This window comes from Ambystoma mexicanum, chromosome 1q, assembly GCF_040938575.1.
Source record: "Ambystoma mexicanum isolate Mex_15411 chromosome 1q, UKY_AmexF1_1, whole genome shotgun sequence".
Lineage (NCBI taxonomy): Eukaryota > Metazoa > Chordata > Amphibia > Caudata > Ambystomatidae > Ambystoma > Ambystoma mexicanum.
Window position 1 is genome coordinate 1,119,746,344 of NC_090922.1, and position 23,491 is coordinate 1,119,769,834.

The following is a 23,491-nucleotide window of genomic DNA, read 5'->3' on the forward strand; positions in this document are numbered from 1 at the left end:
ATTCAGAACCAGCAGGACCACGACAGCATGACCACGACGGTCAGTGTGCTTCAGGACAAGATCCACGAGATAGAAGACAAGGTTGAGGCGCTTGAGAACTATCAGCAGTCAGCAGACATAGTAGAAATTAGTACAGAGGGCCGTTTTCAAGAACTTGAACAGAAAAACCGAGACCTGGAGGCAAATGTCGATTACTTGGAGAACCGAGAAAGAAGGGCGAACATAAGGATACAAGGCCTAAAGGAAACCCCAAATGAGACGCCTGCGTCCCTAGAAAGAAGAATCAAAGCTCTTATAGCCACCATACTGCCCCCTCCTCTCGAGAGAGTCAACCGAGCCGGCGGCCCCCCAGGCGGGCCGAGATCAGTCTTGGCGAGATGTCATCACTACAAGCATAAAATAGACATTCTCCAAAAGGCGAGAGAGTTAGAATCAATTGACTTTGAGAACTCCAAGGTCACGATCTACCAAGACCTTGACCACGACGTGCAGAACGTGGAAAATCCACCAAGGGAAGTAGAGAAGCCAAAGATACGAACAATAATGCGACACACCAGGAAACAGGCGGCAATCTTGTGGTTGATGGAATCAGAATAGGGTCCCTCAACGTGAAGGGTTTGAACTCGCCACAGAAAAGATCTATGTTGAGGCAGACTTTCTGACTAGCCAATCTTGACATTTTATTTGTCCAGGAAACAACATTTAAACAACTGGGAGAATTTGATGTCGAAGGGGATAGTATAGGAGGTTTGATTTGGGCCTCTGGGCCTGAAAAGAAGGGAGGAGTGGGTATACTCTACCGTGCCTCTTTGGGACTCCAAATAAAACTGCTATGCGGAGACCCACGGGGGGCGTTTCTCATTATACACGGCTCTATTAATTCCACAACGGTCACACTGTGCTCAGAATATGTCCCTAACACCCAGCAAACAGCAGGGATCTCTGGCGACCCTAGACAGGAGGAGGGAGGTGGCCCTATTGTTTGTGGAGGAGACTTTACCAGATTATAAACCCAACATTAGACTGGTGATCTTATCGCTCAGGCGCTCTACCCCCGCCCCCCAGACAATAGAACTTTTGAACACCTTATTGCAGCGCACCATCTCATAGAGGCATGGAGGTTTGTCCACCCATTGAGTAAAGCCTACACATTTTACTCACCACCTCACCAAACATTCTCCCAGATTGATTATGTATTCCTGGAAGGAGGCCTAGAGCACCTGATCACAGAAGCAGTCATTAAAGTAGTGGGGTGGTCGGGCCATGACATGGTCACAGTCAGCCTAGACCTAGGGCGCAATACATTGGTTGACAAATGGTGGACATGCACCGATACGCTGTGTAAGGCTAGGCTCTTCCGAAAGACTCTGGACGAGGAGATACGTAGCTTTTTCAGAAGAAATAACACAGGTGAACCCCCCCATCCAAATTGTTTGGGAGGCTGCAAAAGCCACAATAAGAGGTATAATTATATTGGTTAAAAGACTGGAATTACCAAGAGAGACTCAGGTTAAACAATCGATAGGTAATAAAGAACAAATCCTTGCTAGAGAGGAGGGAGATTCGACTGAGACGAGAGCAGAGATTAGAGCCCTCAGGCAAGAGTTAAAGAAATATGGGAAGGCAAAGCACTAACCAGTTTGCGTTTTGTTAAGCAAAAATACTTCGAGAAAGGGGATAAGGCACACATGCTTCTAGAAGCTAGGCTTAGGTGGGAGAGGGCAGACAGGGCGGCCTTGAAAATTAGGGCTTCCTCCAATGCGGTTCTGACGAACCCAACAGATATCACAGCACGATTTGCCCAATTGTACGAGCAGCTCTACAGCTCTGACACATCCCCTTCCCCCGAGAGCAACGAAGAATATGTGTCCAAAGTAGCGTTCCCCTCATTGTCAAATGCAGACAGGGATCAGTTAAATGGCCCGGTAACCACAGAAGAAGTTGATCATGCTATTTCCGGTCTGAAAGCGGACTCAGCAGCGGGCTCGGATGGATTCACCCCAGCCTACTATAAGAGGTTCAAAAGTGCTCTAACTCCATTCCTCACTCTACTTTTTAACAGTATTTTAGGGTCCGGCTCAGCCCCACCTTCCTTTACAGAAGCAAGGATCATAGTAATACCCAAAGAAGGGAAACATAAGATGGACTGTGGCTCTTACAGGCCAATTTCACTATTAAATGTCGATGCCAAGGTCTACGCTAGCATTCTGGCCAAGAGGTTAGGCAGAGTGCTTCCTCGCTGATACAGAACGATCAGGCAGGGTATTTGTCTCTGAAAGACAGGTCTCAGACAATGTCCACAAAACATTGGACCTTATGGCCTCCATCCCAGCAACAGAAGCGGAGCCCACACTGATTTCGGTCGATGCCGAAAAGGCCTCCTACATAAGTCAGGTCTGGGCCCGGACTGGATCAGAGGAGCCCAGGCTTTATATCAGAGCACCCAAGCCAAGGTAGTGGTAAGTGGAGTCACCTCAAAGCAGTTTAAACTGACCAGGGGAACCAGACAGGGGTGTCCCCTCTCTCCACTTGTATATGTTTTAGTCATGGAGTCGCTGGCCCAAAACATTAGGCGAAACGCCAAGATCAGAGGTCTCCTTAGATATGGCGTTGAGTAAAAACTGGCGCGGTTTGCAGATGACGTGCTGGCCTTTGTCTCTCACCCCGAGCAGTCGATCCCAGCACTCTTGCAAGAAATAGAGGAATACAGAGCGCAATCTGGGTTCTGCATTAACAGAAATAAAACAACGATTCTCCCCCTTGGAGACCCAGACCCATCACCGCCCCACATCCATAGTCATGGGGTTTCCAAGTCTTGCATACAAACATAAAATATCTAGGAATCATAATCACAAGAAACCTCCAAGAGTTGTTTCAGTTCAATTATAAAACACTCTGGTCAGTGACAAGATATTAACAGATGGGACAAACTCAACCTCACCTGGGCCGGTAAACTAACCGATTAAAATGAACATCTTGCCACGACTCCTTTTCCTTTTACAGTTCTCCCAATTGCACTTCCCAGCACCTTCCTGAACACAGCTAAAAGAACCCTGCTAACATTTCTTTGGGACAATAAGAAACCACATATTGCATACAAAACTCATCCTCGCAAAAGAGAAGGGGGTCCTTGCCTATCCAGACATTCATGTGTACTATGCCGCTGCCCAGCTTCGTGCCTTAGTGGACCACCTTCATGAATCAAAAAGCAAACAATGGGTCACCCTAGAAACAGTCTTTTTGCTCCAGTCACTAAGGGGGAATGGCTTTGGCCCCCCCCCCCCCCCGAGACGCCATCCTGCGTAAGCAAGAGAGTACCCGGTGCTGATGGCACTCTGGGTTTATGGAACAAAAGAAACCAGAGCATGGTGGAAATCATGGCCATCACCACTCTGCTGCATCTGGGCTCTCCCAATCAGAGACTCCATTCTGGAACCCCTTCGATTCCAGCCCCAATATGAACATGTCCTGGTCAGAGCAGGTCAAATGTCGAGAGACGGCTTGTTCTTGACCAAGGAGGAGCTCGGAGAGGCGCAACAATCAATCCTTTACCATATCTGCGGTTGAAAGGGGTTCTCACAGACCGCAAATGGAAAGACCAGCTGCAACACCCCTTAACACCATTTGCGAAGATATTGAACATGCACTCAAGCACCAAAGGATTTATAAATTGCATGTATAGAGCGCTCATTGACAGAGGACATCTCCTCCCTCCAAGTACCAAAGCTAAGTGGGATCGGGAGCTGGGGTGGGAAGACAACCAAGCAGGCTGGGATGCCATATACAGGGCGGTCTGCAAGTCCTCCATTGATATGCAATATAAGATGCACAACTGTAGAATCCACACACAATGGCACCCAACCCGCAAAGTTTAGCGAAAATGCACGAGGGCATCTCCCCCTACTGCTGGAGAATGTGCACACAGGTATGCACATACTGGCATCAATGGTGGAGCTGTCTCCGGATACAGCTGTTCTGGAAAGAGATTCTAGGGTGAATCCACAAGATCGAGGGTATTCATAGAGATCTTACTCCTCTCCTGGTTCTCTTTGGAATTGAACAAGTCGAAGACAGATATTTGCTTCACATGCCAAGAAACTTGCTATTGGCAGCCCGTGTTTGTGTCACGATGAAGTGGAAAGCATCTTCCCTCCCCACGAAATTAGAATGGCTGAGTAAAGCTAATGAAATCTATGACACGGAAAGCCTGACCGCTCTCCTAATGGAAACCCACACATACATAGACCAGCAATGGGCCCCCTCATGCAGGACCACAGAGAAGTTCAGGCAGCCTCTGTCTAGCCCGCAGCCCTGCACCCTCGCCGCAAGATAAGCTTCGTAACTGCACAAGCTTTCACGCAGAGAGCACACCCTAATTTCTGCTCAGAAATAACCTCCATGGAGCCCCTGCCCAGATGGGACCCTCGTCAACACGCAATTCAGCAAACTAGCGTAGACTCTCCGATGATGCTAGCCAAGCTCCCCTAGTGGACATAGTACACCCTTGAATCCAACTGGACAGCAGCTTTTTCCAGCGGTCAAGCCCTTAAAAGGGTAGAGGAGCGGGGGAGGGGGCGATGTTTTCTTCTTCTTTGTCTCTTTTCTCTTTTTTTCCCTTACCCTACTTTTCTACCCCTTTCTACCCCTCTACTCTAAGCCTCTACATGGAAGACTATCCTTCACACTTGATACCTCAAAATTCAATACTATAATCTTGGTGATCGAATTGTCAGATTTGTTTACTGTTTTCAAGCCTCACGGCAGATGCACCTGTTGATCACAATAAAAATATATTTACAAAAAAAAAGTACAGGCCACATTCTTGTAGAACGGCCATTTGAGAGCAACTGGAAAGTGAAGAGTGCAGGGTAAAACAAACAGGGAATTTTACAATGGAGCAATGATCGTTATAGTGCCCCAAAACCAGATCTTGGCAAGGCAAGTCAAGTAAAAAGGCTTCACTTGCCTCCAAATGTCAGTACAGGTAGAAAACAGCAAAATGTTGAGGGGGTTCCTTAGAGGTCTATGGAGGTATGGAGGGAAAGCAGCAAACAAAACATATTTCCTAACAATAAGGAGATGGATTCTTTTAATACTTTTAAGACCTTCCTGGGACAGAAATGTTGATGTGCAGAATGGTTTGTCACAAATGTACAACCTTTGTGTGCAGATTCTGGCAGTTTGGATATTTTAAAATTAACCAGACAACCCTAAACAAGGTGGAAATGTAAAGCATCAACATTTTTATAACATTAAAAACATCGTAGTATCATATTAACAGCAACAGTAATCACTTTTTGAATTTAACGTTCTACAAAAAAAACAAAATAAGATTCATAATTTAAAACCATGTTTCACAAAAACTACTAAAAACAGTTTTTCATACTTTGCCTTCAGATGCTTTTCTCGTTGAAGCAATTTCTTTCACAAGCTTTGGAATTTTTCTGTAAAATAATACAAAAGAAATTTGTAGCAAAAATACTGCATTGTAATCTGTACTTCTACCTATACACCTCTCATTTTTGAGCTACAACTTTAGCATAATTCGAAGTACGACCAAGAAAATCACAAAGAAGGACAAAGATGCTTGTGCAGCTATTTCACGATGCTCCACTTCAACAGCCGTCATGTGTCAAACTGCTGGGTATAGCCCCAGTTTTAAAATAACCACCAACTAATAAGATGGCATCATGGCTGGGCTTCAGCAGGGCTAGGGATTATCTGGTGGTACTACACCTGCAGGGATACAGATAAGATTTTTGAAGTGGGAGATTTCACTCCCAGTTCTCTAAAGGTAGGATTAGGATGATGTTTTAACAAATGAAAAAACATTTTGAACAGGGGTATTTTTTTTTAATATGAGTAAACATAGGTTTCTAACGCTAAACTATATCTTTATGTAATACTCTTGATATCTAGCAGTAATAAAAGTAAATCTCCTGCCTGTGGCATTTCTCTGCTGGTGCCATGGTTGCAAAAATATCCATTAAGCTGCATGGGTGGGAGCAGGGGGGTGGGGGGAGGATGAGTTGGTTTCCTTTTTGGGTGGAGGCATTTGCCTGTTTTGAAGGTATTGAACGTGGCTGGTAAACCGCTTATCCATTTTCTACTCTTAGGAGCAGGTTCAACCATTTCAAAATGCATGGCAGCAGACTACAAAAACAGTAAGGAGGATGTCAGTAGGGATGGCAGAATATTAGGCAAAAACTATTTCAGGAGGACTACCCATCCAAAAAGAGCAACCACCTTGGGGATTGTGTCTAAGGAGTACTAGAAGCTGCAAGCATGCAGTGTAGCATATTGTTGGATGTGTTCTTCCCGGCCGCCGCACTAAAATGTTACCCACTGAGTTCAGTACCAATTGCAAAATGTAGCAAAAGGGGCCTTGGAGGGCTGTCTAAATGGAGTAATTGCTAAAATGATAGTGCAGAGCCTTGGTGAACTGTGTGCATGCTTTTCCGATTAGAGGTACGAGCCCCCGTAGGAAATAAAGGAACACAAACTATATCTCTGTGGACCATAAATAAATACATTGTGGAACAATGAAAGGAGGAAAGTCCTTTATACAAAAGTGTACATGAGAAAACCTCCATCATTAAACGCTGATGGCGATTTGGTACACAACACGCACAAGCCATACCAAGTAACAAGATTTTCAAGTAGCCAGTTGAAGGTCACTGATGCCTTTTCAGGTTCAAATTCCTTAAAGATTAAAGTTTACTCAAAGAAGTTAATGAAAATGCAGATAGGACTACCTAATTGGACCAACGATATTTAAATTTAGTGTTTTTCTATATCTGCAATAAAGCCAACTCCCTTACAAGAACCAATCTTAGTCTTTGCTTAGGAAGGCACACTGTGAAGAACAAGTTACTTTCTTACCTGGCAACGTTCTTTCGATGGGATGGTCAGACATATTCCGTATCTATGACAGGTAATCACCACAGCTGTGCGGCTTTGGAACATTTTCGGCGTCTGCGTCGATGTGCGGTCGTCGAGGGCCTCCCTCCCGTAGCCTCAGTTGTAGTTTTTTCCCCAGAACGTGTGGCACCAATCTTCTGCCAGTATGACCACAGAAAGCCTTGTGGAAACGTAAGCTGCAATCGCAAAAGAAATTCTGTAGCGGGGCAGGCAGGGAGGGAGCGATATGGAATACGTTGTTGGACCATCCCATCGAAAGAACGTTACCAGGTAAGAAAGTAACTTGCTCTTCGGGGGATTGGGTCCTCCGACGTATTCCTGATCTATGACAGACTCCCAAAGCAGTACCAACGTATGGAGGAGGGAAAAGAATTTGGAATATAGACATTTAGAATGCCCAATCAAATTGCAGAGTAGAGGACCGCTTTGCCAGATCTTGCCCCTGGATAGAATCTAGGGAGTAGTGTCTTACAAAAGTATGGACCGAAGCCCATGTGGCTGCTTCACAGATGTTACGAATAGGAACACCCCTCTGCAGGGCAGTGGAGGCAGCCAAACCCCTAGTACAATGGGCCTGTAAGCCTACCGGAGGGTCCTTACCTGCCAAGCGGTAACATTCAGAGATTGCAAAGATAATACATCTAGACAAAGTCTGCTTAGTAACAGCTTGTCCCAAACGCCTTCCAGCGTATCCTATAAAGAGCTGATCGTCCACTATGACCCGAGACATGCGTGAAATGTAGAAACTTAAAGCTCTCCTAGGATCCAACCTATGGAGCCTCTCCTCTTCCTTACTTTCTGGCTTAAATGAAATTCCGACACCACTTTCGGAAGAAAGGAAGGACGAACCCTAAGGACAACCCTGTCCTTATGAAACACTGAAGGGTGGCTTAACAGAAAGTGCTTGCAACTCACTCACTCTGCGAGCGGAAGTAACCGCAACTAAAAATACAGTTTTAAGGGTTAACAGTATCAAAGGACAAGAATTTAAAGGCTCAAATGGAGCACCCATTAGGAATTTCAGAACAAGGATCAAATCCCAACAGGGCAACTGGAAAGGTGACGGTGGAAACACATTAGTGAGCCCTTTCAAAAACTGAGAAATTAAAGGAATTTTGAAATAAGAACACTCCTCAGACGAGCGCTTAAATATGGACAGCGCCAACAGGTAACCTTTAATGGTACCCACTTTCAGGCCCTTGTGGGCTAACGAAAGCAAAAAAGACAGAACCACAGGAATGTCGAGTGAAAAAGGGTCCACATTCTTAACCCTGCACCAGTTGCAGAACTTTCTCCAACTGCAACGGTACAGGGACTTTGTTGCAGGCAGTCTGGCCGAAAGCAACACCTCCATCACGTCTTCAGGGAGGTCGCAATCCTTATACCTCAACCATTCAGAAGCCAAGCATGAAGGTTGAGGGATCTGACCTCTGGATGGAGAACCTGACCCCACTCCCGTGAGAGCAGATCGTTGCGGTAGGGAAGACGGCGTGGAGGGCAGATGGACAAGTCGAGAAGGTCCGGGTACCACGTTCTCCAGGCCCATGCCGGAGCAATGAGGATCATCCGGGAACCGAAACTCTGTAACCTCTGCAGCACTTGCGGGATGACGGGGACTGGAGGAAACGCATACAGCAGTGGGAAGGACCACTCCACCACGAACGCGTCCCCTAAGGCTCCTTTTGGAGGAAATTCCTGCGAGCAGACCCTTTCGCACTTCCGGTTGACACCGGAGGCGAAGAGATCCACTTGTGGGGTCCCTCAAAGGGCAAAGATCTCCAGGAGCATCTCCTGAGCCAGCTCCCACTCGTGAGGGATCGCGCTCTGCCTGCTCAGAGCATCCGCCGTCTCGTTTTCAACTCCGGCCAGATGAACTGCCGAGATTGAAATTTCCTGCTGGATGGCCCAGAACCAGTGCTGCATCGCCTCCCTGGACAGAGGAAGTGACCCTGCCCCAGCATTTTGTTGAGCTAGTGCATGGCCACTGTGTTGTCCGTCAGAATCGGGACCTTCTTCCCTCGCACAGTCGGCAGAAAAGCCTTCAGGGCAAGGCGGACGGCCCTCAGCTCCAACAGATTGATATGGAGTCTGAACTCCGACGGAGACCAACGACCGCTGATTGTCAACTCGTTGGCATGAGCTCCCCATCCCGTGAGGGATGCGTCTGTCACGATCGTCACCTCTGGCCAGGGCAGCCAAAATGGAGCCCCCCTCATCAGATTGCCTTCGACGGCCCACCACAGAAGGTCCTGGGCGACCGAGGGCGGCACCTGTACGGGGTCCGATATCCTGCCGGAGGACTGCGACCACTGCATCTTGAGAGACCATTGCAGAGATCTCATCCACAATCTGGCCTCTGGCACCAGAAGAATGCAAGATACCATGAGGCCGAGCAACCTCAAGAACTCGAACGCTGAGAGACTCTGGGCATGTTGAAACTTGTGCACCATCTGCGGAATGTAACAAGCCCTCACCTGGGGAGGGAAACACTGCCCCAGGGACGTGTCGAGCACTGCTCCAATGTATTGGAGCCCCCGAGTTGGCGTCAAGTGGGACTTCTTTAAGTTGAGGGAGAAGCCCAGCTTGTGAAGGTAGTGGCAGGTGACTGACAGATGATCCAGGACATGCTCGGGAGAGCGCGCCCTGATCAACCAATCGTCCAGGTAGGGGTAGACGTGAATCCCCAATTTCCTGAGATAACCTACCACCACCATGAACTTGGTGAAAACTCTCGGGGCGGAGGTCAATCTGAATGGCAGGACCCGAAACTGAAAGCGTGAGTCGCCAGCCGCGAACCTCAGGTACTTCTTTTGCTTGGGATGGATCGGCACATGAAAGTAAGCGTCCTTGAGGTCGAGAGACACCAACCAGTCCTGAAGTTGAAGGGCCTGGAGGACTTCAGAGAGATTAACCATCTTGAACTTGTCCTTCCTGAGGAGCTTGTTCAAACCACGCAAGTCCATGATGGGTCTCAATCCTCTGTCTTTCTTTGAAATCAAAAAATAATGGGAATACCATCCCTTGTTCCGCTCCACTACAGGCACCAGTTCTATGGCACCTTTCTCCAGTAGGGATTTTATTTCCTGCGCAAGGAGCAGATCCGGACTCTTCAAAGAGATTCCCTGGTGGATTGTCGTGAGGCCTCTGCCAGAAAGGAAGACAGTAGCCGTGGGCTATGATCTCCAGAACCCACACATCTGAAGTAATGGCACGCCATTCTACAAGATGCTGCACCAGCCTTCCTCCAACCTGCGAGCCATGGGACATGGCCTCATGACTGAGCTGAAGCGGCTGCGGCATTGCCTTAGGGTAAAGAGGCAACTGCCTGAGCGGCCTTGGCACCTCGAGTACTTTGTTTTCCACCTCTAGTACTCCTACGATGGCCCCTTTGACCTGCAGCTCCTCTCGATCTATCAAGGATGAGTAATATCGAAAGGAACCGCCCCTCCATTGCTGTCCCCTAGGACAAAAAGGCTGAGGTTGGCAAACTGTAGCGCTCAACGACTTTGCTGAAGCTTTGGAGATCTGCAACCTCTCAAGGCTCTCGTTAGCCTTGCTGCCAAAAAGATTTCCACCATCAAAAGGGCATGTTGAGAAGCCAGGCTTGTACATCAGGAGCAAACCCAGAATTCTGCAACCACGCAAATCTGTGCATTACGGTGCTCGCTGCCATGGACCAGCTGCCGCAATCTGCCATGTCCAGACCCGACTGAATGGATTCACAAATGGGATCCTTGCCATCCTGAACAAGAGCAAGAAAACCGTCCCGTTTCTCACCTTCGGGAATATGTTCAGCCGCCAAAGAGAGAATTCCACAGAGTATGAGTGAAACGTGCTAAGGCACACACAGAGTTGGCTGCCTGTAAAGCCATACCCCCTGAGGAAAACACTTTCTCCGTCCAGCCATCAAACAGTTTGTCGTCTCCATCAAGAGGGATGGTACGGTATGACGCCTGTTTTGCCGGGGCCGTAGCCGCCTTCACCACCAAACTCTCCGGAGTGGGGTGCGTAGTCAAGTAGCTGGGGTCGCTACTGGCTGGACGGCCTTTCTTCGGCAAAGACTTGCTCACTGCCGGGAGACTCTCAGGAGCAGTCCAAGCCGCTGCCACCCTTCTTTGCAAGGCCATATGGAATGGCAGTACCGCGTCAGTTGGGGGACCTTGGTCAAGGATATACGTCAGGTCATCCCGCAGAAAATCCACTGGTGGCACAGGCCACCCCAAGTATTCCGGCACCCTGGACATAAGGCGCTGGTACGAGGACTCGCGTGCATGCCAGGCTCAGGCCTACCAAACTCAACCTCCGTAGAGGTGTCCGGACCACTGGCGTCGTGCAAAGACTGACGCAGGTCTTCCAGCTGGCTATGACCAGACATGAGTACGTCAGGAACCTCATCAGGAACCATACCTTCATAAAACCCTTCATCCACCTTAGAGATGTAATCCAGAGGCTGGAACAAATTCCTGGATGAGGGCATAAAAAAAGGCTCAAATACAGGCCTTACTGACTTCTCCGGGGCACCTCCGATAAAGCCTCCTCAAAAGGCGTAGAGGGCATTGACGTCGAGCGTGGTGCCGAAGGCATCTACACAGGCCTCGAGGACGGAGCCCCGAGCGTGTCCTTCGACGGCCTTGGCGTGGACGGCCTCCTCGGAGGTGGAGCCTCGAGAGAGTCCTTCGACGGCCTCGGCAATGAAGGTGTCGATGTCTTCGAAGACCTCACAGGCTCTGACGGTCTCAAGGGCGTCGAGCACCGGGACCTGGAGCGGGCATGGCTAGAGCTATCCACCTTGTCCGACCGGGACCTCTAAGGTGCCAGGTGATCGCGACAACCGCTTGAGCCCGAAGGCGTGTGAACAGCGTCTCTAGCATGTTCCCTGTCGGCGTCTTTCGACGGCGCGGACGGAACGGAGCCCTGCAAATGAAAAATCGCCATCATCTCCTTACGAAATGAATCCCATTCCGCAGTAGTGGAATGCTAGTTGGGACAAGCAACCCGCCGACGGGCGGAGTACTCGGACGAGGACGGGGAAGACGACCTGTGACGGCGCTTCTGCGAGTGCCTCAAAGAGGCAGAGGAATGGCGGGTCCCACTCCGGGACCGAGACCCCCTGGATTTACGCCAATGATGCGGAGAGTCACCCCTCGAATCGTCAGTCGAAAGCCCAGTGGATTTCGACTTCCGGGGCTTGGACACCTTACCGACAGAAAGCTTCTTACGCTCCCGCAAGGCCGTGGATGTTAATGACTGGCACTCGTCACAATCGTCCGTGGCGTGGTCCTCACCGAGGCACCAGAGGTAGGCATCATGCGGGTCCGTCAACAACATCTTGGAACCGCAGTCCTGACAATTCTTGAAAACCGGCCGCGGGGTAGAAGACGACGAAGACATCATGGAAATCTTCACAAACTAACAGGTTCGAAGAACCGAAAGAATAAAACTCAGAAGAACCGAGGCGCGCCTAGATCTCCGTGGTGAACACGTTTGCAGAAAAAATAGAACTGAGGCTACGGGCGTCATGCGTCCTACTTATAACAGCCGGTGACGTCGGCTCGACGGAGGCCCTCGAGGACATTTTCCTGAAGCAGCACAGCTGTGGTGATTACCTGTCATAGATATGGAATACGTCGGAGGACCCAATCCCCTCGAAATAATGTTATTAACAGAGTGAGGCGTGTCGCTACATTACTCTCCAAACATTTACAAAACATGACTTTCCTCTTCCATGGTAGCACAGCAAATACCACTGGAGAATCCTGGTTATTAAAACAAAGTCTGCACAGGGGTTGTCTGCATAATTTAAAGAATTACTTCCAATTAAGTTACCTAAAGGGTAGCCCAGGAGTGAGTAGCACAGCCTAAGGCGATAACTTAGGGCTCTTCCAAGCGGTTTGGCACTCTGTCTGCTAAACATGTCCTGTAATCCTTGTGTGGACAACCCCATCAGATCTTTAAGAAGGCTCCCTTGAGAGTCGCTTCTTGGAATTAACAGACACCTGGGTTTACTCATGCAAGTATTCAGGGGCGGATTCACTGAAAACCGGCATAATGAGTGATATGTTACAGCAGTCTTGGTGACAGATCCTGGGTTCCTCAATACTACCACCATTCAACCAGCCCAGGATTGCTCTGTTGGCTTTAATGGTCTTCTCTCCCATTCACACGTTTGGCTGTCTCGCTCCAAAAACTTTTAGATGGTGATAACAAGAGAACACAGTAAAGCCCATTTCATTTGCTTATGATGTTTAATTTCATAAGCAAGGATATCGCATTCAGACACAACTGAGAATCAACCCCATAAGCAGCTCCTCCTCCTCCACCCTTTAGCCAGGATGCCAAGCTCACCGTACAGAATTGTTCTCCTTCTAGCCTTGGAGAGAGTAAGAGTGTGTTCCCCTTACCAGTGACTAACCTCCACAACTGCAGGTTAAGAGATCTCTAAAAACCAGTGTGGACATTCAACAACACCTTACTCTTAATACATTGGACGGCCAATGTGGGGTAAACCATTATACGGTTTCATCACTGATACAAACTATTCTTGCTGCATTAGCTTCTGTGGCGGGTCAGAAGAAGGAGCCGGACACCTGGTGCACATTTTAAGGATTTTATTTAAATTATAAGAAAAAAGGCCCATCTTCAACCATCATTAAAGGGATTGCCCTCTTATGTAAAGGAACTAAAGGTGCTTGTCTGTCATCACTAACTTCCACAAAACAAAACATCATTGGTCCAAATCTAGGTCTACCTAACTCTAGCACTGATATATGATATGGCATTTATAATGCGTCTATACACAAGTTTTTCAAGTGTATGAAGAACTCATAATTAAGCCAAGAGAAGATCTCTCTTCTCCTGGTCTAATCTTCTGGCTCTTTTGCGATAGAAATGTCCTTGGTCAAAGAACGTAGGTTTCTTAATACAATCCTGCTTGATATTTTCTTGCTATCGTCTTCATTAGCTCCTGTAACTCTTCAAAATTATTCTCATCTCGTGTCCCCTCTTTAGGGTTCTTTTTAGGATATAAATTATCGCACAACACTTTTTACCTGTCTGCATGCCATGTTCTCTCCACTCTCCCACTCTGAGCTCATGGAACCTTTGCCCTTCTTCCCAAATCGGTTCCAGTCTCTTATGTTCCCAGCCAAGGTTATGGGTTACATTTGTTATGGGTCTTTCATATCCCCAGAGAAATGGTTTTATTGTTCGTATTTCGTCCTTATGACTGGCACGAGTCTCTTCATGTAATGTTGCCCTGGCATCGTCCTGCTTTTCCCGTTCTCCCCGGTACCACCTTCTATGTAGGGGAACGCTGCAGGACTTAGTACACGCTCAGATAGCCAACTCTGGTCTGGCTTCTCCGCAGTTGCTTTTGCCGGAATTCAGTTCTCAGTTTTGCTGCAGATGGCTTTCATCTATGATCACCGACGGCAGGAGGCCGATGACGCTCCTGGTTATGATGGCGGTCTCGGAGCCGTTTGCCGGCCGGCTCACCCACCACGCGATATTTGTGGTCACACCACCACATGGTACAGAACTCCCATCCCAGCTCTGGAAACAGCTTCTCTGTTGCTTCTCTGTCGGCCTTCCGGCAACAGGTCATCTTTCGCTGCCTCTTCGAAAGTCACAGGCTGTGCGGCTTGCCTTAGCTCCGTCTCTCCAAGGCGCAATCACATCCTGGGGCTTCACCTTCATATGATACTCTCTCCCCACCCATCTCTTTTTAAAGAGGAATCAGCTTTTTCTTTGCAGGATATGTTTGCTCCAGCATTGCCTGCAGACAAGTGTAATAAAGACATTCTTCATTGCAGGCAGTACCATGTATGCCGAGATGGTGGTCTAGGGAGCTCCTTGAGGGAACGAGAATCTTGTTCCGTAAGGGGGAGTCACTTCCAGTGAGGTCCCACTTTCCCAGACCCCTAGAGAGGGTCTTGCGGAGCGGGCTCACCTGCTTTCTTATGTAGACCCTCAAGGGCGGCAAATCCGTAGGACAATCAACCCCCACATGAGTGACAGCTGTGTGTATCCGTGAATGAATGAAATTCTGCATAAAAGGTGAGGATTTTGGGACTACAGACAGTCGACAACTGAAACAAGACATCTGATGAAGAGGACGAGCAGAAATGACAGCCCCACCTTTGAGGACCTTGAAAGCACCAGTGAAGGCTTGCAGCTCTGCTGACACCATTTTCACATCGACAGGGAAGATCCGCCAAGGATGACTTCCACCCTTAGGCTGGTGGGACCAGCCTCAAGACCTTCATTTTGGGCCATCCCTCGACTTGCTGCGACTTTCCTGAGATGCAGAATCCCAATATCTAGGGTACCTGGACCATTATTGAGTGCATCGTCTTGCGAAGATTGCATCTGGCTGAAACTTTGCAGGCATCCATGTGGATTTCCAGAGGCAGGAATTCTTCCTCAAAAGTCCCCTCACCAGAGTTCAGGGCCCACTAAGCGGGGGAAAATCCAAACGATATTAGTTTCTTCTTGGCTCTAAGAAAAAGGAGCCAAAACCACAAAGTCGCTTGGAGCGAGCTGAATCCATTGCTGCCGACCGCTTACGCAGAGTGCTGCCACAGAAGCCTGCCAGAGGTGCCCCCTTTCATCACCACGACCAAAGAGCAGGAATCGGGGTCTGCAACGTTGCACCTAGAAGGAAGCCAGCTACAATGTCTTCTTTACTTTCAAGGTACTGTGGTACTTGGTTTGTAATTACCTTGTGCTATTTTCGGTGCTTCCTGGCTTGGGAGGTGCCGTTTTCTTCAATTGAGAGTGGACCTCAACTCTTCTGTGCAGGCCTTGCAGACTGTGCACTATCAGATAGTTTCCACTTGAGCTCCAGTGTTTCTTCAAGAACCAATGTCTGATTAACTAACTCTTCCTCTGAAGATCTTCATCAGAACTGGAACTGTCCATTTGGCTTTGGCAGTCCGGGTTTCCCAACGGTCCATCTTCTTGATACTATTGGCTTTGGCAATGCTGGTTCCTCCATATGTTTTACTTGTGAACATTTTTATTGCTAGGAAACAGATTGCCTATATCCCTCTGGGAGAGTATATTTGTTAACAGTTGCTAGTTGTGTTCTGCCTAACTCTGAAACTTTCCATCCCATCTCAATTTTGCAAAGGTGATATATACAAGTGCTGATACTGACCTTAATTGACATCACTCTGTGTGCTGGACATGTAAAGCATAGAAAAGGTTACTCACCTGCATTCTTTTTTCTCATATTAATGGATTCCATTTCACATTGAATGTTATTAGTAGTTGCTGCATTTTAGATGTGCTTGGGTGCCTTGTATATATTTTAATATAACTGGAGTAAGTGTTTGCTTGGCTACTTGTGTGAACTGATTTTATTGTACTGCTCTACAGCTCACATAACTCCCTCCTAAAATTTGTATTTTATATTTGTATTTTATTGAATTTATATAGCCCTTTAATCCAAAGTGCTTTACATGAGAACACGCAAAACACAACAAGGATAAGATGGCAATTGAATCATAACTTGAAAACAGTGTAACAAACAATTTACAATATTGCAGAGGTGAGGGAGTAGGGAGGGGCAGAGGTGAGCGAGGGAAAGGTAGGTGTTAGTGGAGGTAAGAGCAGGAGTAAGAGGGAATGTATGAGTTAGAGAGGAAGAGGAGGAAAAGAGTAGGACTAGATGAGAGCAGGAGGTGGGGGGAGGAGGTAGGGAGGGATAGGAAGAGCAGTGGTAGGAGGTGAGGAATGAGGGGGAGGGAGAAGAGCGAGAGGAAACTAGGGTGCTAGGGAGGTCAGTGAAAAAGATAAGATTTGAGAGAAGAGCGAAAGGAAGGGAAGGAGGGGAAAGAGCGGATGTGAAGGGGGAGGAGGTTCCAGTGGAAGGGAGCAAGGAGTTGGAAGATCGGAAGCGGGAGGGGGCTCACGGAGGTGGAGGAGGAGAGTGTAGGAAAAGATTAACAGCAGAGAGAGCGAGAAGGAGTATAGAAAGTGAGAAGGGAGGAGAGGTGGGGGGGGGCAAGACCATAGAGGGACTTGAAAACAAGACAGAGGAACTTGAATTTGAGCTGGGAGTGAAAAGAGAGCCAGCCTAAAGAGGTGAGAGAAGAGGAGATGGAATCAAGAGGTGAGAGAAGGCAGAGGGAGCAGATGGCAGAGTGGTAGATGGATTTGAGTGGGGCGAGATGAGGCGAGTCCAAAGAGAAGGGAGGAACCTTAGAAGAGTCTGGAGAAGATGAGGGAGTTAGTTAAAAGTTTAGCAGCGTGAAAGGTAAGGAGGGGTCGAATTTTACATATGTTGTAGAGGTGAAAGCGACAAGACTTGGCAGTAAGAGAAATGTGGTGAGATAGAGAGAGGAGAGAGGCAATACAGAGACCAAGATTACGGGCATGTGGAGAGAAGGAGAGCTGGGAGGAGGGAAAGAGAATGAAGGCGGGAGGGGAGGGTGGAGGAAGAGTGTTGGCAGGGAAGAAGAGTTCAGTTTTTTTCAGTGTGAGTAAGGAAGTGAGAGGACATCCAGGATTTTATAGCGGAGAATTGCCTAGCATTTCGGTGCTGGACTGCCCCAGGGCAGGACAAAGACTGATATGTTTGGGATATTTCTTCTCTGTGAAAGATAGTGAGCTAAAGACTCTGGGTAAGTCTCTCGCAACCAGGACTAATGTCTGGCAGAGGGACTCCCAGGACCCCCCTTGTTAGTTTTTATAGCGGAAAGGCAGGAAGATAGTTTAACATGAATGTCGGGAGAAAAAGAGGAGAAGAAGAGGAAAAGCTGGGTATCATCCGCACAGAAATGGTGCGAGATGCCAAAGGAGGAGATGATAGGAGCTAAGAAGGAGGTGTAGAGAGAGAAAAGAAAGGGGCCAAGGACAGAAAATTGGGGAACTCCGTGGTTCAGAGGATATGTGGAGGAGGAGGAGCCACCCTAGGAGACAGAAAAAGAGCGGTTAGAGAGATAAGAGGAGAGCCAGTTAAGAACAGAGTACTTGAAGCCAAATGAGAGGGAATTGAGAAGAAGAGGATGGTCAACAGTATCAAAAGCGGCGGAAAGATCAAGGACAATAAGAATGGAGGAGTGTTTGGAGTAACGAGGAGAGAGTTGAGAACAGAGGTGAGTGCAGTTTCAGTGGAGTGCAGTGGGTGGAAGCCAGATTGGTAATCGGGAAGGAGGGAGTGGTTAGAGATGAAGGAAGAGAGTTGAGAATAGACAATGCGTTCAAGAAGTTTGGAGAGGAAGGGTAGGAGAGAGATGGGGCGATAGTTGGAAGCAAGATGGGGATTAGCGGAGGGTTTTTTGAGAATAGAGATGAAAGTCGCGTGCTTGAAAGGGGTAGGAAAAGTGGAAGTTGAGAGGCAGATGTTGAAGGAGGTAAGGTATAAGGAGGGAGTAGATTTTCGGGATGAGGGGGGTAGGAATGGGGTCAGCGGGAGAAGCAGTAGGATGAGTGTTGGTAAGGAGGAGGGTAACATCAGAATGAGTGACGGGAGAGAAGGAGGGCATAGAAAAGGTAGGGGGAAGAGGAGGAGGAGAGTAGGAGGGGGAGGAGAGAATAGTTTGACGAAGGTTGAGGACTTTGCTAGAAAAGAAGGAGGCAAGAGCAGTAGCAGAGAGGGAAGAGGCAATGGAGGGTTCAGGAGTAGATGGAGAGAGAAGACGGGATAAAGTTTGAAAAATGTGGCGAGGGTGGGAGGATTGAGACCGGAGAAGATCAGAGAAGTAGGTGCATTTAGCGGAGTTGAGGCACGAGTCGTAGAGGGTGTGATAGGAGAAATATGCAGATTGGTTAGAGGGGGTTGGGTGTTTGAGCCATTGATGTTCAAGGCACCTGAGGAGGCGGCGCATGGCGGAGAGATGAGAAGAAAGCCAAGGTTGAGCAGGACGGTGAGAGGGGCAAAATGAGGAGAGGGAGTAAAGAAGATCGAGAGAGGAAGAGAGAGAAGAAGTTAAGATGGAGGAGGCATCAGATGCGGAGAGAGAAGAGAAATGGGAGATGGGGGAGAGGAGAGGGATGTAAGAAATAGAGAGGGGTTAAAGCCACGTAGGTCACGCCGGAAGAACAAGATGGAGGAAGGAGGGGAGGGAGGGGAGAGGGAAAAAGAAAGTAAAGTGATCCGACAAGTAGGTGGGAAAGGAGGATATAGGGGAGGCAATGAGAGAGGAAGTAAAGATGAGGTCAATGGTAGAGCCAGATTGGTGAGTAGGAGGGGAGGGGAGGGGAGAGAGGAGGTAGGAGTCAAGAATGGAGAAGAGAGGCGAGGAAGGAGGGTTCGAAGAGAGGTGGAGATTAAAGTCACCAAGTACAAGTAAAGGAGTGGGACTAGGGGAAATGAGGCTGAGGAGATGGTCAATGTCCTCGTAAAAGGAGCAGAGTGGGCCAGGGGGGCGGTAGATAAGGAATGAGATAGCATGAGGAGAACTAAAGATTTTGAACATGAATTCAAAGGAAGGGAAGGAAGGTAGAGAAGGGAGAGAAAGTGAAGTGTGGCCGAAAGAGAAGGCCAAGACCAACTTCGCGGCCAGAGGAACGTGGGACATATTCAAAGGAGGAAGAGGTGAGGGAGGCAGGTACAGAGGTGTTGGGAGGCAGGTACAGAGGTGTTGGGAGGAGGGATCCAAGTTTCAGTAATGCAGAGAAATTGGAGGTTGAGGCGTAGGAAAAGGTCAAGGACAGCAGTGGTTTTATTACAGATTGACCTGGTGTTCCAGAGGGCGACGTCAAAGGCATTGGTGGTGTTAGTGAGAGTAGGATAGATTAGGTTACGGCGTTGGGAAGAGGGATTGAGTCGGTGTGGGAAGAGAGGGGAAGATTGAGAGAGGAGATCACCATTAGGAGAAAGAAGAGTAATTTGAGGGGGAAAGAGGTAGGGAAGAGGGGGGAGGGAAGGGGAATGGGGCGGTATTGAGAAAGGGACTGAAGTAGAACAGGGAGAATGAAAAGAATTGGACAATGGGTCAAGAACAACTAAAGGGAGAATATTTGGGAGGAGATAGGTGGGTGGGAGAGGAGATGGGGCACAGGGAGGAGGGGTAGCTAGGGGACAAGTACTGCAAGCAGAAACTATGGGCTGGTGGCAGGGACACTCTGGTGAGGTCCGAGAGAGGGCTTAGCCTGTAGCAGGAGGGATCAGAGAAGGGAACTAGAATGGTCAGATCTGTAGCAAATGGCCGTAATTAGAAGCAGCTGGTGAGTCAGATCAGTGAGGTAGAGTGAAGCACAGGAGCTGTAGTAGAGCTGGTCCGAAGGAGATGACAGCGGAGGGGGGGCGAAGTAGCGGGCAGTTGAGGTAGTGTCAGAAATAGCTGCAGCTTGTAACATATGGGGTGGACCAAAAGGTCGGGAGAGCCGCAGGGACAGTGGGAGGAAGTGGCGGAGGGTAAAGGAGGCAGTTATGGAAGAGGGCAGGGAAACAGCAGGAGTCAGGGCGACCAGGGGGGGGGGGGGGGGGGGGGTTAATGGCAGCCGTCAGAAGGAGAAATGGGCCCAGGAGTAAATGGCTGGGGGAGCAGCAGCAGCAGTTCAGTGGGACCAGCGGGCATAGTAGTCAGAGAGGAGGAGCGGGCATGAGTAGTAGGGACCACACTTTGCAGCGGCGGGGGTAAAGCAGCTCGAAGATTGTGAGCCGCAGCAGATTGTGAGCCGCAGCAGTGGAGGGCAACGCAGCCAGCAGGTTATGAGGGTGGTGGGGGTTGCTGTAAACCGGAGCAGATGGAGGCCAGAAGGCAGTGGTCCTCGACAGCCAGTGGTAGGAGTGCAGCCGTCAGGGGGAGAAGTGGGTCCAGGAGTAGATGGCGGGAGGAGCAGCAGCAGTCCAGAGGGTTCTGAGGTGTAGTAGTCAGAGAGGAGGAGCAGGCAGAGGAGCTGTAGGGTCCACACTAGACAGCGGCAGGGGCAAAGCAGTCCGGAGAATATGAGGCACAGCCGATGGAGGCTGATGGAGAATGGTTGCAGCAGCAGTCCACTGTAGAAGGAGAAGGCCAGAGCAGCTAGAGTAGGGTACAGAGGCGAGGTGCCGCAGTCCTTAATAGGTGAAGCTGGCCAATTCGGAGGAGGAGAGCAAAGCAGTCCGCAGCAGATGGAGCAGGCCAGGAAGCAGAGGGGCAGCAGACTGTAGAAGGCGGAGCAGGCCGCCGGGAGCAGTTGCCTGAGGGCAAGGAGAATCAGGGCACGGAAGTCAACGCATTGCAGCAGCGGCCAGCAGTAGGTGGTGGAGATCACTGCGGAGCACAGAATCAAGTAATGGAAGTCCACACTTGCGGCAGTGGGGGGCACAGCAGCCTGCAGTAGGCAGAGGAGACCACAGCAGTCCGCAGCAGAATATGCAGGCTAGAGAACGGCTGGAGCTGCGGGTTAAGAGGCGGAGGCGCCACGGCCTGCCGTAGGTGGAGCTGGCCGCCGGGGGCTACAGATCGCCAAAGATGATGATGACACAGGAGAAGCAGGTTGCAGAAGGCCATACTGGAAGCAGCGGGGGGATGCTGCAGCCCAAGATGGAGCTGGCCGCCGGGGGGCACCTGTCTGTTGTAGATGTGAGGGACGCTGCAGCCCGAGATGGAGCTGTCCGCCGGGGGCACAAGTCTGTTGGAGATGTGAGGGGCACAGGAGGTGCAGGCCTCGGATGACAGGCAGGTGCTGCGGCCGGCGGGAAGTCGCAAGTGCACAACAGACAGCAGATCGTGGAGGAGAACGCTGCGGTCCGTGAAGGAGCTCGTCACCAGGAGCAGCTGTCAGAGGTGGTGCAGGCCTCGAAGGACGGAGGTAGAAAGCGCTGTGGTCAGCCGAACAGTGCAGGGCACTACAGAAGACTGCCGCCCGCAGAGAGCGGTGGCCTGTGATGGAGCTGGCCGCCGGGAGCCGCCGACAGAGGCGGTGGAGGAGGTGAAGGCCTCGGAGTGTAGAGGCAAAGGCCCACCGTATGCGCAGCAGTCAGCCAGCAAAAGAGGCGGTGAAGGAGGTGAAGGCCTCGGAGGGTGGAGGCAAAGGCCCACCGTAGGCTCAGCAGTCAGCCAGCGGAGAGACAGGCACAGGAGAAGCTGGTTGCGGACAACAGAGGCACGGCGAAGAGGCCCTCCACCGACAGAGGCAATAGAAGGCAAGCGGGTGTCAGGAGCTCGCCGAGTGCGTAGTGAGCCGACAGGACGAGACTAGGTCGCCATTTTCAACGTCCTCGAGGTGGGAGGAGAGCCTGGGGGTGAAAGAGAGCCAGATGAAGAGTTGTCCAGGGAGAACAGCAACCAGATGAGGCGCGAGATGGTGAGAGGAGGTAAATTGAAGTAGACATTGTTGATAAAACTGCTCTCAGAAGGAAGGATTCAGCCTGATGAAGGGAGACGTCGGATCAGGCATCCGATGCTTGAACGCCCCCTGGTGGTGGTTAGCCTGGCTGCTCAGCCACTCTACCGACCTGTGTAGTACATGCCTACATTAAGAGTTTGGTCCCTAATACCAAGAGATGAGTCTTATGAAGTCCCACACCAGTTGGGCTTTAGAAAAAAACGTACCCAACACTGGTGGCAGGCGGTGGGATTGGTGTAGAGTGGATTATAGTGACTATTGGTTTTACTTGTGCCCAAGAAAGCCATCCACAAGGCTAGCTCCACTAAAAGAAAATTAACTTAGAAACAAATTGAAATGGATAATTTTAATTAACAGGCCTCTCCGACAGAGGATCAACTGAAAAAATGGTGTAAGCCAAGAGGCCAGAGTTTCAAGATGAGACAAATTGAGTTAATACAGAGGTTGTTAAATCACCCAAATCCTGGGAGTAGGCCTGTAACCCCTACTCCCAACATTGATACGGAAGAGTATTGTGAGGATGTGAATGTAGGGCTTATCTCTAACCTGCCAGATAGATCAGAAGGGGAGGAGGGTCCCCAAGGATCTGCAAACATTCACAGACTTCCCCCTATACCTCAGTTGCCTCCTACCGTGACCCCGTTGGAACACAATATAAGCCCAGACTATCCATCTCTTGAGAAAATGAAAATTGAACTTGAATTCAGAAAACTGACCCTTCTCTCTGAAGAGAAAGAGAAGGCCCAGGGAGAGGGAAATGCAACATGAGTATGAAATTAAGAAAAAGTCCCTCGACTCTGCTTCCTTTTCAGAGTCTTCTCAGCCTCGCCTTCCAAGAGGGGGTGAGTGTGTATAATTCAAAGCTTGATGTGTTGGATTGATTGGGTACATTTGAGTTCAATTGTGGTTTGCAAGATATTGCTGGGAATGATTTAGTTCCATGGGCTATATGACTAGGCTGCCCCAGGATGGCTGTGATGCAGTCATTGAGTTGAATTCTGAAGACAGAAAATACTATGAAATACTCAAACAGGCTCTTATAGCCAGGTTTGGGAAGACATCTTCCCAATACCTAAAGAGGGTCAGTGACCATTAAAAAAAAAAAAGAAAAAAAAAATTGACAGTGCCCCCCTGGGCTACCTGGGTGCGGTGAATGCACGAAGAACTTAGATAGCAGGGTAAAGGGTTACAAGGTGAGCTCTTTTGAGAGAATGAGGAATTTGTTTTTACTTGAGAATATATTTGTTGCCTGCTCCCCAGAGTGGAGACAACACCTTGCTGACTCAAA

The 23,491-nt window shown here is 49.2% G+C and overlaps 1 protein-coding gene across 1 annotated transcript in view; it reads right to left on the minus strand.

Annotated features, from left to right (window-relative positions):
- STXBP3 (syntaxin binding protein 3) overlaps window positions 1-23,491 on the minus strand; it is a 639,289-nt gene that overhangs the window by 354,273 nt on the left and 261,525 nt on the right. Inside the window, exon 11 of the mRNA XM_069641861.1 lies at window positions 5,387-5,444. Coding sequence (XP_069497962.1) covers window positions 5,387-5,444 — 58 coding nt within the window. The remainder of the gene's footprint in view (window positions 1-5,386; window positions 5,445-23,491) is intronic.